At 36.9% G+C, this 12,177-nt stretch overlaps 1 protein-coding gene across 1 annotated transcript in view; it reads left to right on the top strand.

The window, feature by feature from the left end:
• Positions 1–12,177, top strand: part of PDZD8 (PDZ domain containing 8) — a 59,416-nt gene that overhangs the window by 18,034 nt on the left and 29,205 nt on the right. Inside the window, exons 2-3 of the mRNA XM_037399385.1 lie at positions 2,481–2,603; positions 8,019–8,121. Of these exons, the coding sequence (XP_037255282.1) occupies positions 2,481–2,603; positions 8,019–8,121 (226 nt within the window). The remainder of the gene's footprint in view (positions 1–2,480; positions 2,604–8,018; positions 8,122–12,177) is intronic.

The following is a 12,177-nucleotide window of genomic DNA, read 5'->3' as shown; positions in this document are numbered from 1 at the left end:
TCTGTGCTGCAGCAAAAAATTGCAGTGTGTGTTGTACTTACGACTTTGTTCCGAAGTCTTGAGAGATGAAACTTGTTTTGGGTATGTAGGTAGATATTCCAATAAGGATGCAGACGTATCTTAGTCTTGTTATTTTGCTTTTTTTTTTTCCTTTCTTATTTTCAGTGTTGAAAATAATTTGTCCAGGTTTGTTTTTTGTTAAATAGCCTGCAGGCTGTTTTATGGTGTACATATATGGGAAAGACCTTATCAATACCAACACTTCTAAGCCTGGCATTTGCAGAAATTCAAAGAGATGATGGCAACCTATTGGATCTTCTCTCTTTGCCTGTTCTTGCCTCCCAGAAATACTGAAACAGTAGCTCACTGAGGCTTCTGATGGTGGTCATTAGTTTGAGGTTCCTGTGGAAGACTATATTTTTTTTTTTAAAATAGATTTTGAGAGAAGGTATATGGGTAGCTGCTGGTATTAATTGAGAAGTTGTGTATTTGTGCTGAAAAAAACCCAAACCTGCAAGTACTTTTTAATTCAGAATTTGGCATTATTTTCCAGTGTGCTTGCCTAACTCATTTTTGCCTAACAAAATCTGAGCTAAATCTGTACTCTGAGGTGGTAAAATAATTCCTGAAAGGAACAGAGTACCCTCGCTTGTGCTTAAAGTGAGGAACACATGGGGTGGTGTGCACTGTGATGGCAGTAAGTCTTGGGGAGTGAAGACAGTGGGTTGTCTTGGTGCTATTTTCCCCACCCTTGTGATGCTTACTATTTCTTTAATAATTCAAGAAATATAAAGGAAAATTAAGAGTAAAATATCAGACCAGATAGTATATGCAAAAGGCATATTTTGAGTTGGTTGTTCATGGTATACTCATAAGCCTAAACCATGGCCAGTGTGACTTAAAAGCTTCATATTTCTCATATACAGATATAAAAAAAATAAAAAAAATGAAGTATTCAAAATTGATTCTTTATTTTTTTTTAACTTGACCAATATCAAAACAGTTTCCTTCCTGAAGGAGTTAATGAGGGAGAAACTTGGAACCAAATGAAAGTTAGAAGTTGAATTGGATTTCAGGAAAATGGCTGGCGTGTTGAGTTGTATTTATTCACAAGGAGAACAAAAGAAATGTCTTTCTCATGGCTCTGTACGAGGCTGGTGCTCATACAGAAACGAAGTGTCTTGAATCAGAGTGTTGAGCTCCCTCCCAGAGAGTGTGCTGACAGTTAAAGGGCACTTAATTATTTATTTGAATTTCTGAAACTCTTCAGTTCAGGTCCATGTGACTGTTTCCTGAACATATTGCGATCTCCGAATGTGACAAGCAGATGCCTCTGAGCAAACAGTACTTATGAAAGACTTCTTTCTCATGAAATGGCAGATACATCCTGCAGGCAGTGGTGCTCGTGTCCTGCTGTTTCTGAGTCTTCTCAACAGAAATAGTCATTGGGAGGCCGTGTCAGTAACGGAGCATGGAAACCAAGGCACAGGGCAGTGCTTGGAAATGACAGCAATACAGGAAAACAGAAATAAGGAATACCCTGCAAGTGCTTTTTCATATACTTTTATATAAAATGCTCACGCAGATCCCATGTTATCGTTCTATTTGCAGGGTTGTGGCCCTTACTGTTAGGATTGCATGTGTGTGTCTGCCATGTGGTGGGCCAGCAGCTGTGCAGCCTCTCCCCCTCCTTCCTTCCCTCAGATCATGGCTGTGTCTGACACTGAAGCACTATCACTTAAAAATGAAATCGGTATTTATAACTCTGCATATTCTAATCAAAGAGAGAGAATTATGTGGTGAGATAATGTGTGTAAAACACTTAGTATCTTGAACATGAACTGCTTTTCCTGTAAATCACATGCTGTGATGAGGGAAATAAAGCTCGGGGCAAATATTTAGAATACCTGTATCTTTATTTTAATTGAAGAAGACTGGCTGAAAACAGCAACTGAATGTTTTTCATAAAATGAGAGAAGTATCAACCTGTGTAACTAAAGTGTACTGTTTATTGATGCATCAGTTCTCCAAGTACAGCGGTGTCATAAAAATTTACACTTTAGGGTCATAGTATGTTTTTGTCTTTCAATGCTGTGATGTTTTATGCAGATGGGTTTAAAAACCTGGTAAGATATCTACTACAAAAGGACTCTTGTGTTAAATCACGTTTGCAATTGTAGACACACTCTGTGACTTGATCAGCTTCCTGCTTTCTCAAAATTACCAGTACTATGAACTATAACTCAAATAATCTATTCCTGTGAAGTAATCTTTGTTATATATTCTCCAGTCTTCAGCATTCAAAAATCTTCAGTAGTTTCTGCTTGTGACTTTTGACTAACAAATATGTAGGAATGGTAGTATTTCTCTCTAGGTGTGTTTAAAGATTCTTTGTAATCCTGTTACTTTTTTTTTTATTTCTGTGTGTTAGTGTTATTTATGTAATGTGAATTAAGATAAGTCTGTTCTACATTTTTCAGGTTCAAGCCATTTTTTCCATTTCAAGTAGTGCCACCCGATGAATATGAAGATAGAGACCTCTGTATACAGGATTCTCTATTGACAGAAGGGCGACTAAAAGTCACATTAATTGAATGTACAAGGTATGTTTTGTGGTCTTTTGCTAGCTGTAGGCATGTTCTGATTCATGAAATAGCAACTTTGTGTCGTGATTGCACTCTAATCAGGAAATGTATTTTTTTTAAGTAAAAATGGTCAAATGAAGTTGCAGTAAGTTTCTGAGGCACTTCTGTGTTTTGTGTGGGTGTGTGCATTTGCCTTTCTGCTGAATTTTGCCTGGTTACAAGTTAATCTATGCCTCCTGTTATTTGGTGGTTGAGTTTTTTTGGTTTTGTTCAGCACACTCTTTCCAGGACAGTATAAGTGTTGTAATTATCCTATTGTATTATGTTGTAAGTGAAGGGAAATAATTGTTTCACTCAGTCTTACTTAAATTAATCCACATAACTTTTATAAGGCATTATTTGTTGCCTTTGTTTTGAACAAAATAATGGGAAGGAATAAAATCTACTTCCTTCACTCATTGAAGAGAAAATTATTCTCATGAAAGCTGAAGAAAAGGTGTGTGGACTCTTCATTTGCTTGTTTGTTTTTTGGTGTGGTGTGTTGGGTTTTTTTTTGTGTGTCAGACTTTAGTTCTTGGTTTATGTTGGATCTTATCCAAGTAGTGCTCAGGTTTTGATCTAGTCATGTGTCGTTCTGTTCTGGTTTGCAGCAAGACCGTTTTTTTAAAAAACTTGTTCTTTTCATTGCTTATACTACCATATGAGCCCCTCTTTGCACTTCTTTCTGTAGCCTTGTACAACTGTCTGAACTGTTTGCTGTACTAACATTGTTTATCCATGCCATGGATTTCCAGAAGATATTTTTCTGCTTCTGAGGATTGTGTGGGCCACAGCAGTGGTTATTTTTTGTAATACAATTGCTGCTTACCTGTCTGCCTAGCTTTGTTGATATGTTTTCTGTTGAAGGATCCAAGAACACTAAGTGACTCTGCATCCTTGGCTCCTTTCCTCTTTACCCATACTAAGGGCACTCATGATCTCTCTTCATAGGCAGTCTCCAATTTCAGTCCAGCAGTGTGTTCATTTTTGTTGTAAGAGGGCCCAAAATAACTACTTTAAGTTGTATGCAGTGGTTCTTGGTTTGGAAAGAAATCTTTTAGATACTATGTCTTTCCTGAATCTGAAATGCTGTATAACATCACCAACATATCACTAGTGTTGTTTCTTTCCACTACATTTAGAAGCCAGATTGCTCAGTTTGATATCATCCTCTGACCACTCAAGTGTTTTCAGCTGTCACAGATGCTTATCAGATGGCTGGGAGAGGATGCAGTCACTGGCTTGTCAGGTCTTTTAAGCTTCAGGTCTGACTTAATCAGACTGGTTTATGCAGCTTGGAATTTCTCAACACACAGTTGAAAATTATGTCTGAACAAACACCTCTCAATTTAGATGTCTGACTCTTGGTTCCATAGTAATTCCTCAGATCTTCCAGGTGTCTCATCCTTTTTTGAACTAAACTACAACTGCTGTTTGTACAGTCCCCCTGTGAGTAAATATTCTTGATTACTTTGCATTGGCAGATACTGATGAGGTAGAAGCTGAAAGACACAGAGGATTTTTGTTGTAAAAGAAGAAATATGCCATATATACAAAAGTAACAATGACAAAATTTCCCTTTTTAATCACCACTGTACATACGTGAGCTGGTGTGAGGGTTGCCTGGGACCATTCGCAATGGCTCTTTTGCAGTGCAGCACTGCGTGCTGAAATACAGAACTTTTTCATTCGTATCTGCCACAGGGACCTGAAAATTTTTCTTGGTGATCATTCTTGTTGCAGAATGAAAGATTACTTTCATTTCTGTGTGTTTTTTCAGTTTTGCTTAGTGCACCAGAAGGCTTTTATATTCCCTGTCAGTACAGTAGCCATTCCTTGGATTCTGTACAGAATTTGGAATAGGATTCTTGACTGCTACCAGTCTAGTCTGGTAACAGAGTTCTGCTACTTCTCCTGCTTAGGTCTGAAAAACAGTGGTGAAACTATAGTAATAAAACATTTAGCAAACATTTTTTTAATGTTGTAAATATCTGTTTAAATATCATCATAGTCTTCACATGACTAAATATCTGCACTTCTTGCACTACTTCCTTTTCTAATTGCAGGCTTGACCATATTAATTTCCTTGCTGTCATGCTATTGAAAGAAAAATTAAATTTTGCACATATTTAAAATGAAATTAATGAAAAGATGGAACTTTGGTGTAAATAATAAGGAATATGTTTTGCAAATTTTTATCTGACCTGTACAAGAAAACTTGTATTTTCAACAAGTGCAATGCCCTCACAGAATTCAGTCATTGCAAAAGTGCAGTTATCTGTCATTTACCTTAAATTATTAAGGAAAATGGAAAAATAAAGTGACATGCTGTTAAATTTTGCTATATTAATTGCTTTGAGAAGATACACTGTGAAAAAAGTCTTAAAGCATTTAACAGTTTTGGAAGAGTATTCTCGCCTAATATAATCAGAGTTTATCAGGTGGGCTTTCTAGATTAGCATTTGTTTCAATAGGTAACCGTTGTGAACAAGGAAATTTTCTTTAGTTATTTAATAGAATAACATTATAGAATAGTTATTTAGTAGAATAGAGTGTACCTGAGACTCCAGTTTGCAATTTTATGTGTTCTTTTACTTTTATCTTCAAGTGGACTTTAGTGTGCAGCAGTGTCACCTTTAAGTATGTGAATATTGAATCTGCTTTTGACATTCCTAAAATTTGGGGGAAAATTCTGCTTATTTTTAGCTCCTGGAATACTTGCAAATACAAAGGCCACAGTTGAAATTAAAAATTTAGGAGAGGATTGTAAAGGAAATAAATCGTTTGCTTTTACGTACCTGGTTGTATGTAAAACATACGTAAAGGTTGGTGAGTACTTTGCCTGTACCAGATTCTTGTTAATTTGCAGATCAGTAATTCATCATCATCCTACAAAAAGCAGAAACTTGATAGCCTTTGTTATTCATCCTTCTTTCTGGAAGACTATAAAGACTCGCTTTAAGCTCTCAGCTCGAGAGTTGTGGTGACCCACAGCCTCCATGCACTTCAATTGTTTTGTATCAGTGGGCAAACACTTCATGTCTTGAAGTTCTTGTAGTGCTCAGGCTAAGTAGGACAGCTACAAACAACTGTGTTCATATCTGTAGATAGATACTCTGTTGAATTACGTTCTTCTGCCTCATGCTTGCTTCAGGGAATCATCCATTTTGCACTTGGAGGAGGAGTAGAAATTCATTTTCTGTATGCATATTTTAATCACTCAGGTGGTAATTTAATCACGTTCCTTTATTGATTTAATTATAGCTGGAGTTATAAACTTTGTTTCTGGCTGTCTTTCATACAGATTTTATAAACTTTCAATCTGTAGGATAGATCCCCTTAACGTCCGGTTGTTTTGGTTGAATGTGTTGTGACACAATCTTAATGTCAGCCTTTATCTTCACCTGTGTCACAGAATACAGTACCTCTGCATGCTAATGGAGGTATTATTCAAACAAAAATTTACTTAGTGTACTAGCTGTTAAAATTTCCCCATTGTCTTTCTGAAGTTGGAAATTGAATTCCAAACTCCAGCATGAAATGCTCTTTAAAACTTAAATGTGTGGTTTTGCTGTCCTGTGATACATTCTTTAAGTTGTGTATTGGTAACCTATCGTAAGCTGAAATCCTGTTATGGCTCATTGTTTTCCTTGTTATTTTTCCATTGTTTCCATATAACCATATGTTACGGTTCTGGCTGGAAATTATGTTTTATTCCCATTTTGAGGTATCTCCTGTTGTTGTTCTTAGTTGCCACTAGTACAGGACAGCTAAATGGCTACTGTACTGATATTTTAGAGAGACAGTTATTACCCCTGGGAAATTCCTGAGGGTGTGTCTAGGTGACCAGAACCTAAAATGTATGCAACCAGTGATCAGCTGTGGAAAAGCTTTGATGAACTGTCTGGTATCAGTGAGGCACTGATGAAACCCTGCGTTACTCTAAAGCAACTACTAAAAGCAGAACAGAAAAGCCACAGCGAGCTGGCAGGGATGGCTTAAAAATAAGCAAAGGTGGCGTGAGTTCATCTGTTCAAGTAACCTTGAACAAACTTAGTCTTGTCCTCACAAAGTACCTAATCAGTTGATTCTGAGGCTGGATTTCTGCTTACGGTGATCATATCAAGAGCGTCTAGACAAACAAGTGCTGGTGGTCAAGCTGGACACTAACCCAAATGTGATCTTCCCCTAGCATCTCCTCCATGCATTCATGTACTCAGTTAAAGACCTGTTAAACAATTCTTCGGAGAGACATACAGAAGAAATATTTTTTTTTTACCTCTTCTTGCTGCAGTGCAAGCTAGAGAGCTGTTGCAGCCAGGGAGGTGTTTTCCCTTGGGGATTGGCTTTAGTTTACCATTTCGGATTGTTGGAGAAAGTTTTCAGTAGCTTTACTTGAAACTTACTTTTCAAAGTATGTTTACTTTATATCTCCCCACCTGGTAGGCTAGGCACTTTTTGATCATAAATATTTAACCTAGAAACATTGTTTAACAACAAGATAAACAGAGGAAATTGACGTGGGTTTCTGTCAGCTTTTGTCTTTATCGTCTAAAGAGTTGTTTAACATATCAGAATCATAAATAAGATGCTTTCGATGAAAGCTTAAAAACTGTCCTTGTCAAATGTATGTGAAAAGTTTGTGTGTTAAATTCGAACAGCTCTTTTGAAAGAGTGAGATTTGTTTGAAGTTTTATTCCAAAATATTTATCTGCTTCCAGCTACTGTGAGTAGCTGTGTACAACTTTATTGCTGTTTTATAGCTTAAAAGTTATTGGGTTTTCTTTTATAGCAGTACTGATACCTATCTGAAAAGCTTTGTAGCCTTCTGGAATAGGGAGTTATGCAGGAATGGCTCTTTCATTTGTTATGAGTATTACAAAAAATTACAGTTATAAGAGGATCCCAGTTTAGGGGAACAGGAACGTAAGCAGTAGTAAACTGACTTAGCCTATAGTGACATTCTCTTGAACCAAGAAGAGCTCCAGTATATTGTGAAGTTCAAGACTCAGATGGAAGACTTGTGGCTGTTACTGCTTTTTTAAAAAGAAAAAATTTTTGGAAAAATACTAGTCTGCCAATCGACCACTTTATTTAAGAAAAGGGAAACACAATAACAAAAAAACCCAAGCCCAACCAACGAAAAAAAAAACCAAAAAAAAGACCCCTAGCTAAAAATTTTGTTGTATTTGATATTTATGGAGTTCTTCCACTAGAGGGTGGCAGTGCCTTTCCTTTGGTGTGAAGCTGTATGGACTTCTCTGGGTGTACACATTGATAATAATAATAGAGTGTATAAATGAAGATTGGTAAGTTTAATGTGGTAAAGATAATATGGTATCTGGGATATATGTAATAGTATGACAATTCTTACCATAGGCTTTTCTATTTCAGGTTACTTATGTTTGGATCCTATGAAAGAGAAACAAATGTTCATTGCACAATGGAGCTGAGCAGTAATGTTTGGGAAGAAAAATCAAGAAGTTCTATTAAAATGGTAAAAAAGGGTATAATCTTTGCCTATTCCAGTATATCTTGTGTTCTTAATACATTGTCTAGAAAGAGTGTATTTTTGGACAATCAAATGGGTGATATAGTGGGGAAAAAACCAACCCAAAACGTAATAGACCAGTGTTTTGGTTTGGTTTGGGGATTGGGGTTTTTTTTGATCCAAAGTATTTCACTGTCAAACTGACATGTATGGATTATATCATGTTCTATTGTCACAACTATGCTTAAAATGTTCCTGGTTTGAATACATTGCCAACTGTCCATCTGCATTAAAACAAATAGTGTGAAGTAAGCATTTTTATAGCCCTGTTATATTTGGGTGGGGTAGTGTTCAGAAAATGCTGAGTAAGATACACCTGTCTTTCACTGGCCAGGAGTGTGTTCCCTTCTGGTGTGAGGGCTGAAGACACGTGTGCTCAGAGAGCAGCTCATGTGACTGACTTCCTTCTTTTCCCCTGCATTTTGTGAAAATACAGGCAATTGCCAGAGATCCCTGACTTTTTTTACAGCTTATGAATCCTACCCTCTCTGCTAAAGAAAAATACTTTTACAAGTGTCTGCAAATACAGAAAGTAGTAGTATTGGTGGTATTGTAAGTCAATATTTTACTAATTAACATACTTAGTAACATTAGTTTAGGAGCATTCACCGTACAAATAGCCTTTTTTTTGTGTGTGTGTGTGTATGAGAATGAGTTACCTCCTCCCTGGCCCCTTGAACAAGAGGTACAATGTATGCAAGAGCCTTTCAGTTTCACATTAGAGCAATATTGTGGTAGTTATCAAATTGAATTAGGCTTATAGTGAGCAGTAAGTAATGTGCTTATTAAAAACCAAAGCAAATCAAAAGAAGAACAATCTACAGAGGCTTTAAAAAGACTTTATGTTAACAATTGATGTCATGCAAAGAAATCACTGGAACAAAAATCCTGCATTTTATCTTCTGCTGAGTGCCATTAGCTTAAGCTCTGTGCTTTTGTTACATCTGACTGGTGGTGTTTGGACAGCAGTGTCGTTTTTCCACTGGAGCAGCAAGAATCCAGAATTTCATCATCTCATTCAGACAATTAAATTCCACTTTGCATTGTTTTTAAAACTCCTTGTGACAAATGCTATGATTCTTATTTTTGACTTACTGTATATTATGGTTTGCAAAAAAACCCTATGTGGCTGAGCAACAGACAGAAAGCCTTTTTTTTTTTTTTTGTTGTCTTAGCTGCTGTATTCTTAGTCAACTGAAAAACTTGAAGGAAGGGTACAGGTTCACCTATGTTTTCTTAGGGTAGCCTCTAATACTGGATGGCTGTCTGAGTGCGTCCGGGAAATGACAAGCAGGGAGCCTGCAGCTGCAGCACAGGCTGAGACTCTTCAGAGAACTGTGGTTCAGCAGCCAGACATCATATAGAAACTGATGGCAGCTAGGGACTACATTCTCCAGAGTTGTCTCTGTCTTGGCCCCCTCTCTACTCACTCCTAATGCAGTCAGTGGTGTTTATGTGCTTGTGAGTTAGCCATGTCAACTCCCTGAGTTGGCTTGCTGGGTGATGGCTCCAGTGCTGGTGGAAAGGAGAAAGAAGTGTGGGATGGCAGTAACTTCAGCTAGTTTAAGCTGCTGAAGCACAGCACCACCAGAGGTGATGGCATGAAGTGTTCCAGTGGTCCTGAAAGAATTATGGTTTGCTTAACTCTAGAGGTTGCTATAGATTCCTTGAAGCACGAGGCAGGAGGTAGATCTGAGTGGTTTTTGTAGACCTATTTGTTTAATCTGGTTTATGCAGTAGTTTTTAGTTGTGTTAAACTTTTTAAATTTGTTTTAATCTAAAGGTTTAAGCCTCTTTGCATGATTGCATAAGGATACATAAAGGTAGGAGCAATTTGGCCTTAGTAGTCTAGCCAGTTTATGGTCTTAACCCCTTCCTAATAATAATAAATATTTCAAAATTTTAAAGAAACAAGCAATACTTCTAGCATTCAAAAACAAAACAAAACCAACCCCCCAAAAACCAACAAACCCAAAACCCCAAACAGTTTTAGGATCTTCTGGACCTGATAATGCTAATACTTACTCATGGGCATGACCCTTTTGTTGGGATAAACAGTGTGTGAAAGCTTGCACAGAACTGCAGGGTTGGTGGTCTGGCAATGAAGGTGTCAGTACACTGATTTACCATTACGTTTCTCTGGACAAATGAGTTTGGTTATTTTTAGATAATTTTGAGTAGTAATATTGGAGAATATTCTTTTACACTCTTAACAGAAGAGGGGAAAAAAACCCCCAACTTTCCACAGTCAGTGTGGCACTGGTGAGTTTGTGACAGCAGATGGCAGTAAGACTAAACTGATGGTGGGTGGAATGGCTCGTTTTTAAAACTACAGAAAAGTACTCGGGGTGAAACTCTCAAGAACTCATCATCTCTTTCAGCATCTAAAATGAAATGGCAGGTTTTTCAAATTTCGTAAGCTTTTGGAAGTCAGGCCTTGTGATGTACAGAAGGGTTTTCTGTCCATCAATGTTGCAGTCCTTCATTAAGCATCATTCAAACACTGTGTGTGCCGGAGTGCGGGGACTCCTTGATCTGAGTTGTTGCATCTCTAGCTCTGCTGTCAATATGAAGAATTCATTGTGCTCAGCTACCTTGAACTTAAGGCCACTAGGTAGGTGGCCTAATTTTAAGGTCCTGCTTTTGAAAATCTTGATATCATAGAACATGGAAACTGGAAATTAACAGTACTACCTTTTGCTTATATTCAGCAGGTGCAGGGAAATCATGGAAGTCCCTTTTCCTTAGGAAATCAGGTTAAATATGCAAGTTAAGTTACAAAATGTTAGAACATTTCACTGAGTGGCAAGAGTATTGCCAAAGATCCTCAACAATGTAAGAAGTGTTGCTGACACACTTAACATGAACTTAGTTATCTTTCTCAGAAATTGTAACTGTGTGAATAGTGGAATAGGAAGTTATAAAGAAAAAAAGTGATAATTTTCAAACAAAAAGTTTACTTGTATCTTTGTGATTTCTAGCTCTAATGCAGCGTTAGCCACAAGGCAGCTGACTGCAGTACTTTGTATCTTTCTAATATTAAATCCTTCTTTTAATGCTTGTATGTGCAATAATTATTTGAGATGAAGTCAGAATTAATAACAACTTCAGAAACTATGGAGAAGAAATGATAGACTAAGTTGCAGTGAAAAGTAGAACGATATGTTCTGGTTTAAAAGCTCTAAAGTCTAAGAGTCTCACAGTCTGAATCGGAGGATGTATTGTTGTGACTGTTCTACAACACTCCTGAGGAAAGTTCTCATAACTTCCTATACTTCCTAGTGTTTTCATTCTTTATTATGTTAGTTGTGATAAAAGATTAGACAGATTTAATACTTCATAATGAATTTTGGCAAGGATTTAATCTGATCATATTACTTATGGAATATTAGTAGGTGTCAGCATTGGTTTTGAAAAAAGATGCTGTGTTATTGAACATATCTAGAGCATTATTGAAGTGTCTGTTATAATACAAAGGTATGTCAGGCTTCTGTTTTATCAAATCAGTCTGAAACACCAATAAGACTTCAGAGAGGTGATTTGGCATGTTCTCACGTGACATGTGAACATTCCTAAATATCTTAATTAGTAGTACATGCAGCTGGAATTAACATTAATCACTGCACTGATATGTAAAACTTCTTTATGTATGGATAGGATGTAGTAATTAGCATTAACAGCACTGGATTACTAGCCAGGTGTTGTGTGGCTAAATAATTAGTTGTCTAAATAATTATATATATGTTTGTAGTTATTAAATGGAGGCTGTGCCATAAATGGGGTTATATCTACTGAACTGCCAGTTAACAATACCAGATTGATTTCTACAAACAAAAAGAATAGTTCTGTTTCTCCTTGGAGCACATCTATTGAGAGTGAGTGGACCCCTGGCCTGTTACACTTGGTGAGAATCCTGCTGCTGACTTTACCTGTGCCAGCACTTTGTGCATAGTGTTGTAGAAGAATAACTTAATTTTTCACCAGAAACTGAATTTGCTTTTA

The sequence above is a fragment of the Falco rusticolus genome, chromosome 9, assembly GCF_015220075.1.
Source record: "Falco rusticolus isolate bFalRus1 chromosome 9, bFalRus1.pri, whole genome shotgun sequence".
Lineage (NCBI taxonomy): Eukaryota > Metazoa > Chordata > Aves > Falconiformes > Falconidae > Falco > Falco rusticolus.
This window is presented reverse-complemented; position numbering and strand designations above follow the sequence as displayed.